A 20,557-nucleotide genomic window follows, 5' to 3' on the forward strand; every position below is an offset into this window, starting at 1 on the left:
TTGGTTCATGATGACACATCATACAATAGCTCAATATACCATGCAAACACCAAGAAACTCAAAAGAGATTTGAGTGATTCCTACTTATGGCATTGTCGCCTTGGTCACATAAACAAGAATCGAATGCACACACTTCAAAAGAATGGACTTTTAAAATCAAATGAACTAGACTCGTTTGATGTATGTGAATCTTGTTTACAAGGCAAAATGACAAAAGCACCTTTCAAAGGGACCTATGAAAGGGCTAAAGACTTATTGGGATTAATACATTCGGATGTATGTGGACCCTTTAACCCATAACTAGGAATGGTGAAAGATACTTCGTTACTTTCATTGATGACTTCAGTCGTTTCGGATATGTCTACTCATTAAGACACAAGGACGAAACTTTTGAAGCATTCAAAGAATATCAAAACGAAGTACAAAATCAACTCAATAAGACAATCAAGGTACTTCGTACCGATAGAGGAGGTGAATACCTAAGTGATGCCTTCCAAGATCATCTTAGAAGTTGTGGGATTATCTCGCAACTTACTCCTCCTGGAACACCCCAACTAAATGGAGTTTCCGAAAGGAGGAACCGAACCCTAATGGATATGGTTCGATCTATGATGGCTAGAAGCTCGTTGCCTCTATCATTTTGGGGTTATTGTCTATGCTCCGCGGCTCGTATTCTAAATATGGCCCCAACCAAACAAGTGGAACGAACTCCTCATGAGATGTGGTTTGGAAAACCTCCATCTCTATCATACTTAAAGGTATGGGGATGTGAAGCTTATCCTAAGCGGTACGTCCCTAATAAGTTGAATGCTCGATCCACGAAGTGTATCTTCATAGGATATCCCAAGGATGATATGGGATATTATTTCTATGATCCTTCCGAGCAGAATGTATTTGTTGCTCGAAAGGCTGAATTCCTTGAAACTAAGTTCCTAATGGAAGGAAATAGTGAAAGGAGGATAGATCTTGAGGAGGTTCAGGATCAAGTAGATGATACACAATTGGTTGACACTAGCACTCAACATGAAAATGTTGAGGATGATCAAGTGGATGATCAAAATACACAAGACATTCGCAGATCTGGTAGGATTAGTAATCCTCCTGAGAGATATGGGTTTCTCATGGATGGTTGCTATGTGGTTGATTTGGATGAACCAACAAACTACCAAGATGCTTTATCAAAGATTGATAAAGATAAATGGCAGGAAGCCATGAACGCTGAGATGCAATCCATGTATGACAACCAAGTTTGGGAACTTGTTGAACAACCTACTGGCTCAAGGCTAGTTGATTGTAAATGGCTTTTCAAAATGAAAACCGACATACCTGGAAACTTGGATACATATAAAGCTAGACTTGTAGCAAAAGGTTTCACTCAAACTCAAGGGATTGACTATGATGAAACTTTTTCGCCTGTGGCAATGTTAAAGTCTATTAGGATATTACTTGCCATTGCTGCTCATTATGATTATGAAATATGGCAAATGGATGTCAAGACCGCTTTCCTAAATGGACATCTTGAGGAAGATGTCTATATGGTTCAGCCTGAAGGTTTTGTTGATCCAAAATATCCTAAAAAAGTATTCAAGTTAAAGAAGTCAATCTACGGATTGAAACAAGCATCTAGAATGTGGAATCATCATTTTAATGAGGAAGCCAAGAAATTTGGCTTCATTAAAAATGGTGATGAAGCTTGTGTATACAAGAAGGCTAGTGGGAGCACAATCATGTTCCTTGTACTATATGTGGATGATATATTGTTATTTGGAAATGATATTCCTGCAATGCAAAGTGTTAAAACTTGGCTAAGTAAATGCTTCTCCATTAAGGATCTTGGAGAAGCACAATACGTTTTGGGGATTGGGATCTACAGGGATAGATCCAAGAAACTGATAGGTTTGAATCAAAGTGCATACATTGAAAAGATCTTGAAAAGGTTCAAGATGGAGAACTCTAAGAAAGGTTTGGTACCTATTCAGTTCATCTCAGTGCCCCACCACGAAAGATGAACAGGAGAGAATGAAGAAAGTCCCATATGCGTCTGCCATTGGGTCAATCATGTATGCAATGATATGCACTAGACTGGATGTGTCATGCGCTCTTAGCCTGACAAGTAGATACCAGAATAACCCAGGAAACAGTCATTGGATTGCTGTCAAAAGTATATTGAAATACCTTAGGAGGACTAAGGATATGTTTCTAATATATGGGTCTGGTGAGGAGGAACTCGCTGTAAAAGGTTACGTGGATGCGAGTTTCCAAACTGATCGAGATGATTCTCAATCACAATCCGGTTATGTCTTCACGTTAAATGGAGGTGCGGTCTCTTGGAAGAGTTCAAAACAGGATGTTGTTGCTTTATCCACTACAGAGTCGGAGTACATCGCCGCATCATTGGCAGCTCAGGAAGCTGCATGGATGAAGAAATTCATCGACGACTTAGGAGTAGTCCCTTCCATTCAGGACCCTCTTGAGATCTTTTGTGACAACGAGGGTGCGATTGCTCAAATCAAAGAACCTCGTGCTCATCAAAAGACCCGTCACATTGAGCGGAGATTCAACTACATAAGGGATGAAGTTGAAAAGGGAAAGATATGTATTCGCAAAGTTCACACAGATCTTAATATAGCGGATCCTCTCACGAAGCTCTTACATGGATCAAAACATGCAGGACATGTTTGTGCATTAGGGCTTCGATATTCTAGTGATTGGTCATGATCTGTTTTAAGTATTGTAATGGAACGAAATTGTTCAAACTCATTAATATAATTATGGCATTAATTTATTTTGAGTTATGTTCCTATTTTGCATATTTTATCCATTAATAAGTAATTATTCTAAATTCCGTAGTCGATCACATTTGTGGGAGCATGTGTGAGGTTTAGACTATTATGAACTTGGATTGGTATACATTCACGGGATGAATGTGGGGCAAGGTTGCAACCAAGGTTCATAGATATTTGTGGGATACAAATATTGGAAGACCCGCCCTCAATATTTACTAAATGGAGCCTTCGTGGTTGATCACATGTGATCTTGAGTAAAAGGCGAATATCATAGTATCCTCTGACATGAGATGCATATTAGGTTCGGATATTTACCAAGTATTGTGCCTTGATTCTTTCCTTCGCTATTCTGAAATATGGTAGTTCATAAGGAAGAGCTCAGGTATAATGCAAGGTGTATATTTAGGACGTATGTAGTCAAGATGGAATTTGTCCCTCTTATTCGTTGAGAGTCAGATGTCTAAGGCCTGATAAAGTTAAATCTAAAAGGGAGTGATCACTCTGTATCCCTTGGATTTAACATGACATCTAGGATGAAAGGATAAATGAAAGATTCACCTATTCATATTCGAGATGGGAACTCGAAAGGGATGATGTTATTGAATGGCACAAAGTCATAACATATTGGGGGTGATGGACGGTCGTTAGGTGGTATCCATCACTTGCATTAATTTCTTATGTTTCTCGTGCAAGTGGGAGATTGAAGGTATTTCGTATGCCCGAGATACATATTAAATTAACGTGGCTAATATGTTTTGATCCAAGTCGGGTCATACCCAATAACAAGCTTACCGACACCTTATTAGTATTTGATCTTAACGATTGGATTGATGATTAAATACGCGACACTTGAACTTTAAGAAAAATGGTTTTCTTAAATATTACTTGATGTGTATATATATATAAATTATGGAATAATTTATATAATATGGATTTAATTATTTATAGGTTAAATAATTAATAAAGTTATGTTACATTTTATAAAATTGGTTTTATAAAATAAAGTAAACATAACTTATAATATGGAATTTATAAAATGAGTTTTATAAATAAATAAACATAATTTATAAAATGCAAGTTTATAAATTTGTTCTATAAAAATCTAATTTTATAAAAAAAACAAGTTTATAAAATAAGTGCATGCTTACAAATTATGTCAAGTTTATAAAAACCATTTTATATTATAAGTTGAAGTAGTAGCCTTGGAGTTGAAGTTACACATGCAATAGATTCCATTCTTTTGGTCTTACTTTTCCTTTAATCTATATACATGTTGCTTGACTCCTTGGAAGACTTACTTGCATTCAAACACATCAAACTAGCAAAAAAAATTCTGCATTCCCTCTCTCCCTTGAGCTGCAGGCTGTAGCCTTTCTTGGTCACAAAGGGATTCATTTTATTTTTTTTGCAAGCCATATTCAAGTGTTAACAAATCCTAACCAAAGTGCAAGGTGTTGGTGATAAGCTTGGGGTATAACAACTTGAGGTTTCATCCATTTGAAGCTCCATTCATCATCATCATCCTCATCACTTACTACCTAGCTTGGAGAAGGTATAAACTCCTTTCTTACTTGTAGTTTGTAAGTATGTTTCACAACTTGATCCTTTCTTGGGGTTTAACTTTAATATGGTTAAAGATATACAAGTTTTAAATGATAACTTTACATGCTTCCGCTTTGAATGATTCTTAAAATGTTTTAAGCATTATGAACTTGTTAAAATCCCAACATTTGGTTCATACCATAACATACAAATAAATACATTACATACATATGCATATAATCATTCCACTCACCTTTAACGATTCGGTGACGGTTTTATACTTCCGCAAGCTTCAAAGCAAAGTACCTAATATAATAAGTACTTCAATCAACTCACAAAAACTAGTTGGACTAAATACCAGCAATTTCACTTATGTGCATTAAATGACTTAAATGCATTAAATGCCCCATTTTCACTAAAACCTCCCTTTAAGGGTCAAGACCATCATCAATCACTTAAAAGCTAGTGATTAAGGTCTATCAACACTAACTATAACACAATTAGGGTAATTCATACCCATAATCCCAAACTAGGTCAATCATTAACCCCTTTGACTCATTTAAAGTCAACACACCCATTTCGTGTCATCCACTAACCCAACTAACACCCATTTACCAATTAGCTAGGTGTGCTAGTAATTAACTAACCAATTAGGACTCATAAACATCAATTAACACTTTAAAACCCTAGGTTAGTTACCATTGAGTCTTCATGACTCCATCTTACCCAAGAACACCCAAAATCAACAAATATGGGTTTTATGTTCTTCATTTACCCAAACCCTAACCCATACATAAATCAAAGTAAGGAAATCCAAGTTAGAACATACCACTACAACCAAAACGTAGCTATAGAGGAGATGAACAACTTTAATACCCGCACTTTGGTCCGAGAACAACTTCTTCCTATTGGATTTAAGCTTTCTCACTCAAGAATCACACTCTCTCTCTAAAATTTAAGTGAAGGGGATAAGGTTGTTGATAATGGAGTTAATGATACTCCAAAAACTGACCAACTGGCCTTTAACTCGTCCACAAGTGAAATTACCAAAAAGCCCATCAAAATATCTGAATAAAAGAGCTGGATCCGGCTACAGTGAACAGTTCGCGGCGCGCACCATTAGGTGTGCGCTGAGCGCACCTAGCCCAGCTCAGCTTCTGACTTCTGTTTGATTACACAACTTCACCCACACACTATGTACCATATATACCCTGCTGTACAATGAAGATTAGGGTCTTACATATTTTTTTGTGATAGAATGGTAATTAATAAATAGTGCTTAATTTGGCGTGAAATTAGTTGAATGATGAAGATGAGATGATGAGGATGAGGGTGAAAAGATAAGTTAAATAATAAAGAAAAGAAATAAAATAAAAAGACCAAATTACCCTCACATGCTTTGCACATGACTGAACAAACGGCTGAAATTGACAGAATCTAGATGGGAGGACGAGGGATGTAGAATTATGATACATTAGGGACGAGGAATGATACATTAGGGACGAGGAATGTACAAAAAAAGGACATGGAGTCAATTTGATGTAAAGTTCAGAGACGAGGAATGAAATTTTGTCTTTTTTGTTGTGGTGTGGTGTAACTGTGTAAAATTCTAAGCTTTTATATCTACAGTTACACCACAAGATTATAGATACAACTATGTTCACACTATGTAATCCTATCTTTGATGTTTGGTGGATAAAAATTAGGGTTTATTTATTTTAGGTGGGAGGAGAGGTCAAAGGAAAAGAAAAAGTAATTAAGTTTAAGTCTAAAAATTAAAAGGACCAAAATACCCTAACATGCTAGGCGTGTGAGTGGCTGACACTTAACGGATCAAATTAACGTCAGTGAGTAAAATTGTAATTTTTTGAAACCACGGTGATTAAAATTGCAATTTTTTGAAACCATGGTGACTAAACCTGCAAAAAAAACCATAGTGACTAAAATTGCAAGATTCAACAAACCACAGTGACCATTCGTGTAATTAAATCTAATATATAATAGATTATTGTATGATATGAATATATATTATATCATTTAAAAATTAATATTTTGTCTATGTAAGTGAAAAGCTCGTTTAGGCTCGCGAGCTTTTTTCGAGCTCGAGATATGAAGCTCGAGCTCAGGCTCGTTTACTAAACGAGCTTCAAATTAAGTTTAAACTCGGGCTCGAGCTTGTTTAGGCTCAGCTCGAATTGAACTTTTATCGAGTCGAGCTGGAGTAGCTCGCGAGTAGCTTAGCTCATTTACAGTTCTAATGGTGTGCGTTACATGATATTGGAAAGAAAAAGTAGACCCTAAGTCCCCAAGTAATGTTTAAGCAGGGAAGGCTGGAGAGGAGCAACCCGATCAACCACTCGGGACACAAGGTTTATAGGGGCTCAATTTTTTTATATATACGAACACACTCGAAGATTTGAGAAACATGGGAACTAGGAAAACACAACAGAAACAACGAATGCGAAACACAATAGGTCAAAAGACAACAATCAAAGGCCCGAGAAAAATAGAAGAAATTAAGGTCTACTAATATTCTAGCAAGGCTCAAAGGGTCTTTTTTCAAATAGTTTATATTATTCGTTGGAGCCTAAGGGCATCTTTTTAAATAGCTTATATTATTCATTAGAACTTAAGGGCTTTTTTTTCACTTCGTTCTAGACGCTCAAATTCTAGAAACCAACTCTGGTTGTTTGTATCTTTATATATAGTCAGAGACTGTTCCAAAAATCGCAATAGTAAATTTAAATAATAACATCATATGTAAAAAGTCTAATTACGTTAGCATGTGGTTTGAGGAATGTAATTTATTACTACTGCTCTAATAAGTACCAAGCACACATACTATAGTTACAAGTCATAGAAATACAACTTCTTTTCGATGGTCCATTAGAGAATTATTATTATGATGATAGGGCAGTTGAAGCTAGGGATGGTTAGGGATGACAAAAATACCCGTACTCGATGAGTAAACCCGAAACCCGATATTATTGGTCCGGGTTTGGTTCGGGTATACGGGTTTAGGGTCGGGCATGGGTATAGATTTACTTTTTTTCGCGGGTTCGGGTTCGGGTTTAGGTATGGTTTTAAATAAAAACTCATATACTCGACCCGTATGCCCGACCCATATACCCGATTAGTTTATTCAATATATTACATTGAAAGTTACAAACAAATACCAACCTGGGCTTATATCCTACTAGCCCACTTCATAAGGCCCACCAAGATGGACAAGAAAACTATGCATACATTACATCCGAGTACAGACATGTAACTGAGATTAATCCTTGGATGCTACTATGAACAAGCTGCACAGCAAGATTCTTTAACATTTAATTCTTTAACATTTTAATCTCTGTTAGTAATGTAGTTTGTAAATTCTTTAACATTTAATTTAATTTGATTTGAATTAAATGGTTACCCGATTATCTGTGGAGAAATCCGTTACCCGATGGTTAATTAGTTAATGGTTACCCGCCGGGTATGATACCGGGTTTGGAAGTGAGTTTCTTAATCGGGTTTGGGTTTGGTATTGCCTATACCCGACCAAACCCGAGTCGATGTCATCCCTAGGGATGGTAATGGATGTTTCATTCATGGATATCCATCCGATCTGATTCATTTATAATGGATATGGATGATTTAAATGTATGAATAATGGATATGGATATGGATATAGATGATTTGAATATTTTGTCGATCGAATATGAATGGCAATTTATCATCCATGGATATATCTATTACCACCCGAAATACATTTATACATACATATATTCGTACTAAAATATATACATATAAATATCGATATACATATACATATAACCTATAAATTTTAAAGTTACTGACAAAAATAAAGGTTATAAAAGTTACAATTATTAAATTGTTACTAATAATATTAAACGTTACATATTTATATTGGTTTATACATAATTTACTTATATTGTAAAGTATTTTGCTCAATTGAAATCACATTCAGCGACAAATTACAATCCAAACATTGGCAATAATCCAAAACATAAAGATCATACATTTACATTTGTTATAATCTATATTTAATTTTGAAAATTGCTGTAAGATTAATATTTTATCGAATATCCAATGGATATCCATTAACCCGCTTAATCCATTGGATATGGATATGAATGGATGAAATAAAATTAAACGAAAATGGATAAAGATATTGATGAACAAAAATTAAATGGATATGACGTCATCCGATCCATATCTGATCCATTGTCATCACTACTTGAAGCGCAACACAGAATAAATGGCTAATCAGCTGATATTAATCAGCATACTCTATTCCATTCAGAGGTTTCCCAGAGTAAAGTTGAAGCGCAACATCACCAACTACCTGCTGACTTTAACAAAGTCAAGATGTTTGCTAAAAACCTTACAATTTTCATTGCTAAAAAAGATCAATCGAAAAGGTTGTACAAGAAAAATACCTTCGCCATGGATCTATATGAACATTCTGTAGCGCCTGCAACGTGAGGCGTGAAAACAACATTTGGGAACTTCAAAATTGGATCATCTGGATCAAATGGCTCTGTCCATGCAACATCAATACCTAAGCCTCCCAAATGACCAGATTTAATGCTGTTATGAACGGCATCAAAATCCAAAAGACCTCCCCGAGCAATATTTACCAGTAGTCCACCCTGAAAACCAAGGTCATCATCTTTTTTTAATAGAACTAATACCATTTTTTCGCGCAGTTTATCTGACTTCTGTCAAATTCAATGTAAAAACTTACCTTTCTCATAGATGATAAGAAATTCTTATTTATAATGCCAGCCTGTATAATGATGAAAACCATTAGTTACAGGAAGTGTAACCCCATCAAGAATAAGAGTGTAAAAGGGGGAAAAAGTGTACAGTTTCACTATTCATCCTCAAGCAGCAGACAACTATATCACATATCTTTGCAAACTCGTATATATCTTCATGAGAGTCTTCCACATCCACCAAATTACCAAGTGCATTGTTTTGAGATGTTGGTTCTAAAAACAACATGCATATGAAGGTGATGGTGAGTTGATGAATAATATATAACCATAATCAATTTATACGTTATGTGACACCTGTATAGTTGAGCTTATTTGGAACAACTGAGGCCCAATTTCGTTTTGTTGCAATAACTTTGACTCCAAATGGACGAAGACGCTTTGCCAATTCAATGCCAATATTTCCATATCCCATAATAAAAACCTAATATATGAAATGCTTGATATAACAAATCATCTTTGATTCGAAAATAACGCAACATTATATGGCACGGTATCCTAATATATGAAATGCTTGAGTGGCAACAAACAAAAAAGAACGGGCTTACTGTTTTTCCGAGCAACGTATCACCCATTGGTTCTCCAACTTTCATTTCCCTTACAGCAATTTGCATTTCGTTCTACAGAACCATAATTCAAGTTGATAAAATGAACATACAACATGAGATAGAGAGATATGGAAGCAAAAAAGGATAAACCATCCATTGGTGTCACTAGTCAAAAGGCCAAATTATTATACACTTTTCTACGTGTGTCACTAGTTAAAAGCATAATTTTTTTTACACTGTATAGCTTATTAACAGGTAGCACGTGGCACCGGTAATAACCAAGTACATCCGCCCCCGCTGAATGTCAAGTAACTAAAGATAATACCACCTTGTAGATCTTCTAATCGTAGTGAACTGCATCAATGCTTAATTGTTATTATTAAAAAGATTCGAATGAAAATTCACCATTAAGTATGCAACACTTTTGTGGTAAAATTTTGAAGCTTGTAGCAAGCAACCAACTTCATTAACAGTGACGAAAATGTTAAGCGATCAGATAAAAAAAATCAGTATTTCATTGATAAATATGAGAACCTACTTGCTTGCGGAGAAGGCCTAACATAAGATAAATGGCCATCTCAACACACGAAGCAGCATTTCCTGTTTGTCCGCTAGGAATTCTTGCAACTTTTATTCCACAATTTGTAGCAGCAGCTATATCAATACCTTTATTAGAAGATCAAAACTGATATAATAAGTTTTAGATACTTCAGAGCCAAAGAAGATTATATGTTGTAGTTGAATGGTTCAATTACATAAACATTAAACAACTAGATAAAGGACCTTCTATGCCAACACCATATTGCATTATTAGCTTCATTCGAGTAGCACGGGCAATAAGATCTGCATTAAGCCGTAATGTTTTTACCACACAAATATCATAATTCCCAATAAGGTCAGGTATAATATCCAATGGAAGATCATCAACCTATGAAATAAAAGATACATAGGTTCAATAGATTGTAACAATTTGAAAGTCTTGTTTTGCCATCTATTACTACAGAGTAATATTTTAGTTACTAGAATACCCGGATGGACGGATGGTTCTTCAAGTATTGTTTGGTGTAGATATGTGAAGCTGGAAAGTGCGGCCCGCAAAAAAGAACACGGGTACTAGCCATGCCATTGTGACACATAGTTCGTTTTCCAAAATCCCAAAAGAACCTGCACCAAGAAGATACAATATGTTGGTATCTCCCGCTCTGTTCTCGAGTTTAATTATAAAGGAAATCAAGAGAATGGAAGACGATTGAAAGGGAAGGAAATGAAATCCTTCTAATTTGGAAGGAAAGACTGTAAGACCTTCCACAACCGAGCATCAAGAGCGTAGCGTTAGCCATGGTGGAATTGGTGACGGAAAGTAACGCCGGTTAACCCAGCATGAGCTGTTTGCGTTAGTCACGAAGGTGACGAATTTGGGCAGCGGTGTTTGAGGGCTATCAACCAATCAGATTTAATCTTTTTTTTATTTTGTTATTAATTAATTTTTTTCTCACCTAATTTTCAATCAGATTTTACCACATCACCCTACAACTATTTGACACAAAAATTTGACCTTTCGGGTTAACAAATGTCAAATACAGTCACAGTCAAAAACTCACTTTTTCACCAAAAAGGTCACAATTCGCCTCTAACGTCACAGTCACGGTTAATGTTGGCTTAAGGAAAATTAACTAAATTTCTCTCTCCTTACTTTTTTCTCTCTCCAAAATAAATCACCAAAACACAATTTCTTTTTTGTTTCTCTACGTTTACTTTCATTTCTCTTCAAAATTAAACTCGGAAACAAGAGTGTCCGTGACACAAACAGTGAATTCCTGGATAACTAGAAAATGATAACACCATAAAATGCACCATCACAGAGAAGTCATAACTATGGACTTGAAAGCAACTATATGATTTCAATAATTAGTACAATGCAATAATTTGTTTTTTTATTTTTTTTATTTCGTGTTCAAGTAGCTGGGCCATTAAGAATTAAAAGTTTAAAATCTTTGGAAATTGAAACGCACGATAGACAACATGAAAAATGGTAACATGTTAAATTCATATGGAACTTTTATCAAACACGCTGTCTGCATTACATGATATTAAAAAAAAAAAAAAAAAATTTGATTTAGAAGAATAAAAAAACGTACCCCAAGAAACCCTTAAAGTTGGTTCCATGATCATACAGAAATCGTGCTCCAAATCTCTTGGGGTTTAAAGTATTGTAAACCATAAACAACATACTGCTGCATACGTAAACAACATAGTGCTGGTGCAATATATAGCAACATTTTTAATTAAAATCTAGCTGCATTACCATGTGGTTGTTGAGAATTAGAAAGATGATCAATGTAAGATGGAGATTGATAGCTAAGCTGGTCCCATATTTTTTGGGCGTTTCTGTTTTCTTTATGGAACTAGTTGCTTAAACATCGTACAATCACAACCAAAGAAACCACCACATATTAATATGACAAAATTACGTTTTTGTCCATAATGTTTGCTTATAATTTAATGGATGAACCTAAAATACCTTTTTAACGTGAATAACCCTAATGTTTGAAAATGTTGCGTTATTGGTCCCTGAATCTGACAAATGTTATTTTCCATCGTTAGTGTGCAGCACATGAGATGCACACAAGGGCTTTATAGTCATTTTACGAATGTAACAAACGTTATTTTCCAATCGTGAGTGTGCTTCACACGTGAGTGTGTATCATTATTTCTTCATCGTTAATGACTAAAAAGTTTTCGGGTGCATCTCACGTGATGCACACTCACGATGAATATATAACATCTGTTATATTCAGGAACCAACAACGTAACATTTTTAAACATAAGAATTATCCACGTCAAAAAAATACTTTAGATCCATCCATTAAAACTTTGGTCAATCATTAAGAACTAATTGCGTAATTTTGTCTTTTAATATCGTTCGTACGAATATCTCGCACCATATTTTATGTTATTCTTTATCTTCAAATTTCATTTCGTATAATTTCGTATAAATACGCTATATTCTATTCTAATATGTATGTCGTTGAAATGAGAATTTTATGTCTAATAAATATTGTTTTACTTTGTAGTTAGAAATTTCATTACATTGATATTTTAGCCATTAGGTAATCATACTTGATGGTATTATCGGTGCGATACTGATAAAAATATCAATTTTACCCTATTTTATATTTGATAGTATTGTGAGTGCAGAATTTTTTTTAAAAAAAAAAAAGAAAAAAAACAAACTCACACAATATACAAATAACACACTACACGAATTATTCCACGAATATATACAATTCTGTTCTCACTGGACTCGAACTCACAATCTCGAAGTTGGAGGGATCACCTCAATACCGCTAGGTCAAAAGCCCTTTGGTGTTAATGGAGACTGTTAGAATGTCAATTTTACTTCTGTTTTACTTGATGTTGTTGTCAAATGTCAATGCAAAATTTTAATTTGCTAAAGAATCATATGGCAAATTCCAGAAGTCCATAACTCTGAAAATGCAATATGTTTTCAAACTAGATATTGCTTGGTTTATTTCATTTCATGTGAGCTTCAACTTCAATAAATATCTATATTTTAATATGTACCGTCTTGCGTCCATGCTATCAAAAGCTACAACTATCTCTTGAAGGAGTCTTAGCTCCACCGATAGGAACATGCCACCTTTCTAAGTAAGCTCACCCGTAAACCACAAACTACACTTACAAACAATCTAAGAAGAAATCAAGTATCACCCATTTTTCATCTATCAAGGATGGTCATGTTGGGAAATTACGGCCTCACTAATTCCCACCACCCAGTCCAACAATAATAGTAAAGAAATAAGAACAATACACAACACAAGATTTAACGTGGAAACTCCAAAACAGGAGAAAAACCACCGGCCCCCAAAGAGAGAAATACACTATATCACAAATTGTTACAATGATATAGACGACTCTCTTAAGCCAACTACACTCTCCAAAATATTTAACTAATACAACTCTCAAACAAAGGTAAGAAAGAATGAAATAATTAAATACTTAAAGTGTATTGATTGGTGCGATTTGAAATGAAGACTTAGCCCCTCTTATATAACCAAGTCACTCACCCCTCACATCTTCCTCCCACCAATGTGGGATAAACATATCTTCTACTAGCCAAAATAAACCAACAAATCTCCACCTTTTGGATAGAAGAAGATAACCATGCTTCCACATTGCAAGGATAACCGATGTAGACGCTTCCTCGACGACAACTTCAAGATCCTCATCTTCATGTCGTTGACATTATCTCCCAAGAGACAAAACTTGCATCTTCATCGAACATTGTCTAAACCGATAATCATTGTCATCACAGACAATCATAACTCTTAACAAGAATTATCATACTCCACCATTAAGAGTATAGCACTTAGAATATCACATTCCAAGCATTTCACCTCGGCACATGTTGTTGAACAACCAGCTGAAACTTTATGGTGCAACTTCCTTGTTTGGCTTTCCCGAAAGTCCCATCAGCTACAACATCAGTTTCCACCACACAGCCTGCATCAACGCCAAACCAATGCCCATGTGTAATTGTGGAACCGCTAACGAACATCCCTTTCCACGGTGGCGCGGACACACCATGAGGATGACGTGACTTCAGAGGAATTCGTCACTCTCCGTAACAACGGAGACAATGTTAGCGTTTTTGGAGCCATTTGCCGGATTAGCTCCACCGGAACAATTAACCCTTACATGTCCAGTCTCCCGCACTTCCAACATGTCAGATTCTTTCTAGAGTTTCTCTTCTGCCTATCCGAACACAACACTATCGTATCTCCTGATGACGAGACCCCGTTACCTTCCAGTCTTTTCTCCTCGGATAGGAGCTTGCTAGTAACGTCTTCAAACTTCAGAGTTTTCTTCCCATACATCAAAATAGGTTTCATGTGTTCATAAGACGATGATAAAGATAATATCAACCTCAAAGCTTTATCTTCATCATCCGTTTTAACTCCAATAGCCTCCAGTTCTGAAACAATACCGTTAAGAATACTTAGATGATCTGAAATCTTTGAACCCCCCATCCATACGCAGAGTATGAAATTGTTCTTTAAGACACAACCGATTTGAGATGCCCTTGCCCTGGTACAACTGCTCTAGTTTAACCCAAAGCTCCTTTGCCGTTGATAACCCGTGCACATTTGCAAGCACGTTCTTTGCAAGACACAAACGAATCGCACTTGCTGCCCTCAAATCCATATCATCCCATTCTTCTTCATCGAACTTACTGCTAGAATCACTGCCAGGAACAAGGGTGGGTTTACCCTTCAAAGCCTTGTGTAAACCGGACTGAATCAACACATCCTTGACTTGAACCTGCCATAAGCCAAAATTGATCATCCCATCAAATTTCTCTACATCAAACCTCATTGGACTGAACTTCGACATCGTATCCGTATCCTATAGACAACACTTTCTCTGATTTTGCCCACGTTTCGAATAGCCAAAAGATGTAGCAGGTAGCCAGGACCCTTTAAATCGGAAATCCACAACTCGCCACTAACAAATCCAACTATTACTACGAATCAGAAAAAATATTGTCTAACCAGATACCCTATACGATCAATAGAACTCGTTTCTGATGTGGACGATCCACTCCCGTGGCAACCACAGAGCATACTCCGACTCCTATAACCGAGACCCCCGTCAAACCTGACGCTCTGATACCAGTTGTTGGGAAATTACGGCCTCACTAATTCCCACCACCCAGTCCAACAATAATAGTAAAGAAATAAGAACAATACACAACACAAGATTTAACGTGGAAACTCCAAAACATGAGAAAAACCAACGGCCCCCAAAGAGAGAAATACACTATATCACAAATTGTTACAATGATATAGACGACTCTCTTAAGCCAACTACACTCTCCAAAATATTTAACTAATACAACTCTCAAACAAGGGTAAGAAAGAATGAAATAATCAAATACTTAAAGTGTATTGATTGGTGCGATTTGGAATGAAGACTTAGCCCCTCTTATATAACCAAGTCACTCACCCCTCACATCTTCCTCCCACCAATGTGGGATAAACATATCTTCTACTAGCCAAAATAAACCAACAGGTCATATTTATCATATAAATTCAACTATTAACATCTATCAGAATATCATACCACTTGTAACCCGCGTGCTCGACCACCAAAACCACCCAGCAAGTCCACCCAACACGCCGTAGCACCAGTGGTGGAACCAAAAAAAGTTTTCACCAGGGGGGAAATTTTTTTAAAAGCGTAGCAATTTTTTTTTTCAAAATATAGACGTTTTGGGCAAAATTTGAATATTTTTGGGCAAAATCTAAAGGCTTTGGGAACAAAATATGAAGATTTTTGGGAGAGAAAAAAAACCATTGGGGCAAAATGAAAAAATCAAAATTTTTTACACTAAATAATAAAAATTCACTGGGCGCGGGTGCCCCTCTTGCCCCTACATATTTTCGCCAGTGCGTAGCACGGTATGCTGTGGCCAAAAATCTTGGCGTTGAGCTCATGCACGGGAGAATGAGACGTGTTGGCGACGTGGCGAGCTCCCATTGGTATTTTTTATTTTTTTTACTTTCTGTACCCCTTTAACACCCAACTTTCAATCCTAATTTGACATATCAATCCATCACGTCACCCACTACTTACTTTAATCCCAATCACATTTATCACGTCACCGCAAACTACCCCACCCAGGGGAGCCCCTAAGGGGAGCAAGGTGATCGACCGCTCAGGACCCATGATTTTTAGGGGCCCAATTTTTTTATATGTACATACATAATTAGAGATTTGAGAAACATGAGAAGTATGAAAACATAATTGAAGAAGCGAATACGAAACACAATAGGCTCAAATACAACAATCAAATGCCCCATAAAAAAAGAAATCAAAGTCCACTAGCACTCTAGCAAGGCTTGAAGATCTTTTTTTAAAAAGACATATATTACTACTTAGGGTCTAAGGACCTTTTTTCCGTCTTGTTCTAGGCCTCTAAATTCTCGGGACCGGCGCTGACCCCACCCCACCACCACTACAAGTGGTCTCAGAAGTTCAAAGTTCATGCATAATCCCAAAATGTGTACTAGTACCATGTCAAATTATACCACGCCTCATTGACTAACTTGCACCATTGTTTTATCTATACATAGTTCCCCAGTTGCATTTCACCTTGGTCAAACAATATTTTAGATATTTTCTATATAGTCATTAGTTCCGTTCCACGGGACTATTCACTATTGACCAAGCCAACAACAGACCCAATTGTGCTTCAGTTTTACCTATCTGGTGTGATCCTAAAAGATCATATGCATCGTAACATAATATAATAATGTGCTAATAAACGTAAACCGTCAAGGTAAGCCACAAACTTTGATCCAAACTCTACACTGGAAGACATAATGTCCGGTACACAACATTGAACTCGGATAGAAACCAAAATCATAAATATCAGTACCTTAAAAACAGTTCCTGTTTACCTACATATGTATGTTTAAAAATGGCTACAGGCCGTGGATATAAGTCTATATAATAAGATTATATATAATAACGTGAGGTTGGTTCAGTGTGCTACAGGGCGAGGTGCACGTGGGCGAACCGGGGTCTTTGATGGGCTCACCCTGCATCAACATACATCGTATATCATCATATAATTCATATATATCTCCACAAACCAAACATAAATATGAAAAACACAAAATAAAGTAACGATCACACATACCTTATTGGCAGCGATCCCAAAACAGCACCACTACAGTTCAGCGCAGCAATTGCACTCTCAGCCTGCAAGATTCAAATCCAAGATTACGACAAAACAGGAACCATTTCGTGATAGCTATCATTGATAATGCGAACACCCAACAGATTACAGCCTCATTACAGAAAATAAAATAAAATAAAATAAAATAAAATAAAAAATGAGCTATAAGATAACATTGCCATATTGATCTATTACTCCCACCGATAACTCACTTATGCTTTACATTAATAGATTTTAACCCTAATAATTATCTACATAATATAACAATAATACAGTATGAATTCAACTAGGAAAGTAAACGTTATTTTAGAAAGATCATACAAACTAATTTGACATATGAGATATTATTTCCACTTACAACTGTGAACTATGTAATTCTGTTTTACACTAAATGCGAAATGAAGTGTGTGTATAAATGATTCTTCCTAATTAAACCTGTGACATCGAGTAAATTAAAGGTAGACTGATACATTGAATCATGCGCACATATATAACTAGATACATAATCAAATTTAACAAAATGAGTTTGCCATTTTAAAAAATCTAATATAACAAAATAAATGCACAGCAAATTAATTTATAGGTTTAGGAAATTACCATTACAAATTCCACAAATCCAATACGAGTAGGATGCTGATAGTTTCCAAGCAACCTTAAGCGGTAGACCTAGTAAATAAAACATTACCTTCGATTAATAAAAGATTCAATTTAACAAGCACCAACTTTTGCAGATTACATAATTCAACTCACAAACCTCGCCACAAAGTGTTTCAAAGAAGAGTTTGACATCTGTGTGTGTAACCTGCTTGTAGCAAAATAGATCAATATATGCTTTCATACTAGCATATATCAAATGCATTCACAACAAAACAAAATGATCCCAACTACCTTCTTGTCGATGTTAGTACAATAGATAGTTCTTGCACACATTTCCCTTTCATCTTCAGACTATGAATTAATAAATAAAACGTTTTTATGTTGGCAAAACTGTGTATCCATAGTTTATTCAATCTTCAAGTCAAGAATGAATCGTACCCGGGGCAAATATGTAGGATTTACTGGTGCAATTGCAGTTTTTGAAGGCAATATCTTAACTGGATAATATCCAAGCATACTTCCACCGAGACTTAATGCGTTCCTTGCACCTTCTGCAGCCACATTAAAAAGTATGAGATATAACTCAATAAATTTATTTTATTTAATTATTAAATCATTAGGCAAACTCATAATTGTATACCCTCATCAGTAAACTCTACAAAGGCAAATCGAAGAATGGAAGTAGGGTCACCACATACACGGCAATCCACAACCTATCGAGTTACACAGAAACAAAAATGAAAACCAAAGGTATATCACTAAAATATTACTATATGATAATCAATATTTTACCTGTCCACAATTGATAAAAAGGGCTGCAAGTTGTTCTTCAGTAACCTAAATAACACCAACCCAAAATACTAAATAAAAATTGAAACTTTATGACATTACTACAAAAAAGTAGGTATAAATGAACACCTGGTGATGAATATCAGACACGTAAACCGTCCTCTTAATGACATCTTCTCGTTGTGCCATACTTGTTCGTGTATTCATCCTCCATTTCCCATTACCATAGTTGCTCTTCTTCTAGCCATAACCATCAAAATCAGCACAAAAAACACAAAAAATCAAATTACTAGTATTGTGCTCTTTTTGCATACAAAGACACAATCATTTAAAGGCGGATCTAGTATATACCCAACGGTAGCACGAGCTACCGGTGAAATACGCAATGCAGTGAATTTTTTTTTGAACTTTTAACTAGTGATATCACTGGGCAGTGTAATTTTTTTTTGTGTGACACCATTAGATAATGTAAATTTTTTTGAGGTTGTAACTAGTAACACCCTTGACTACCATTCCTAGATCCACCACTGAATGTCTATTTTTCCAATAAACCACTAGCTTTCCAATAACAATATATACAAAATATGAATGAATTATCACAAACAAGGATGAGGGTATCGAATATACCCGTCTAACAAGAGTGCCATTCGGGTTATTCGCATTAGTGAACGCAGAGTTGTTAGTTTGCATCAAGAAATTGTTAATAGCAGCATAACCAAAATGAGCAGCAGGTGATGGTGCTACTAAAAGGGGCCTAGCATAATTTTTCGAAAGCGAATGGGGCACAAATTCAGCAGCCAAAGGATTCAATTTCGACAACATTTCAGCCAAATCCTTCATATCTTTTTTAAACTCATCATCTTCTTGATCGTGATCATGATTATTATGATTGTTTGAAACACCGTTTCCATTATATAACAGATTCCCATTTCCATAACAATTTCCATTTGTAGTTATCTTTTTATGTTCATCAGTACTCGATTTCGAGTGATTAACGACATCGTTTTCGACATGGTTATTCGACCAATTATTCTCAACAACAGCCATGATATCAATTAACCCACTTACCAACACACTAAACTTAAAAAGGGGGTTCCTTTTTCTGCAAAATATTAGTATAATTTCACACATCAAATCAAAGAGAGAGTACACAAATATAACCCAAATTGCAAAAAGAAAAAGATATACCTGATTATGATTTATGGGGTCCTTGGAAAAGTGTTCATTGATCAAATTCAGCTCAAAGATCGTTGGTTGATAGATGATTTCAGTTACAAATTACATGAAAATCATAAAGATTGAAACTTTATGAATGTTTAATACATAATAACATTTGGGTTATGTTGTAAAGATAGAAAGAGGTGTAGAATTCATCAACCTAAACAAGAAGATTCTAGAGAAAGAGTGTGGGTGTTTTTTGTGTGTGTGAGAGAGAGAAAGAGGAAATAGGTGTCTTCTTCTTCGGATCGTCCTTTTTGATAACACCACTTTTTGGAGTACGGACCCTCTTATTATGGCACAACATTTAAATCACATCACATATAACACCAATTTGTTGTTTTGTGAAGTGTCTCGGTGCTTTGAGTGCGAGGTGCGTTGAAAATGTTGATTAATGATAGTTTTGAGTTGAAGTATGGGTGAGATTTGTGATGGTGATTAAAATATGACGGATAGATTGAGTTAAAAAAGTAGAGAATAATAATAAAAAAAAATAATCAATCAAAATATTCTACGCTTAATTACATT

At 35.7% G+C, this 20,557-nt stretch overlaps 2 protein-coding genes across 4 annotated transcripts; both read right to left on the bottom strand.

Moving 5' to 3' along the window:
* Positions 1-9,167: 9,167 nt before the first annotated feature.
* On the bottom strand, positions 9,168-12,258 carry LOC139866268 (uncharacterized). Its single transcript, XM_071854486.1, has 8 exons — positions 12,182-12,258; positions 11,799-11,894; positions 11,729-11,735; positions 10,444-10,588; positions 10,199-10,326; positions 9,661-9,732; positions 9,410-9,536; positions 9,168-9,328 (listed from the first exon to the last, which is right to left on the bottom strand). Exons 1-8 carry the CDS (start codon positions 12,256-12,258, stop codon positions 9,168-9,170), a joined length of 813 nt encoding a protein of 270 aa, XP_071710587.1.
* Positions 12,259-17,029: 4,771 nt separating this feature from the next.
* On the bottom strand, positions 17,030-20,327 carry LOC139859661 (polyadenylate-binding protein-interacting protein 12-like). Of its 3 annotated transcripts, XM_071848452.1 has the most exons (11): positions 20,000-20,327; positions 19,439-19,913; positions 18,941-19,051; positions 18,815-18,859; positions 18,663-18,735; positions 18,461-18,573; positions 18,314-18,373; positions 18,180-18,227; positions 18,023-18,091; positions 17,387-17,448; positions 17,030-17,285 (listed from the first exon to the last, which is right to left on the bottom strand). In XM_071848452.1, the coding sequence occupies exons 2-11, from the start codon at positions 19,856-19,858 to the stop codon at positions 17,228-17,230; spliced, it is 1,059 nt and encodes a 352-aa protein (XP_071704553.1). In that variant the 5' UTR covers positions 19,859-19,913; positions 20,000-20,327; the 3' UTR covers positions 17,030-17,227. The 3 variants fall into 3 exon arrangements, with proteins under 3 accessions (XP_071704553.1, XP_071704544.1, XP_071704550.1); XM_071848443.1 differs by having other exon boundaries at positions 17,030-17,448; positions 18,941-19,048; XM_071848449.1 differs by lacking the exon at positions 18,314-18,373 and having other exon boundaries at positions 17,030-17,448.
* Positions 20,328-20,557: the final 230 nt, after the last annotated feature.

This window comes from Rutidosis leptorrhynchoides, chromosome 1, assembly GCF_046630445.1.
Source record: "Rutidosis leptorrhynchoides isolate AG116_Rl617_1_P2 chromosome 1, CSIRO_AGI_Rlap_v1, whole genome shotgun sequence".
In the NCBI taxonomy this organism is placed as follows: domain Eukaryota; kingdom Viridiplantae; phylum Streptophyta; class Magnoliopsida; order Asterales; family Asteraceae; genus Rutidosis; species Rutidosis leptorrhynchoides.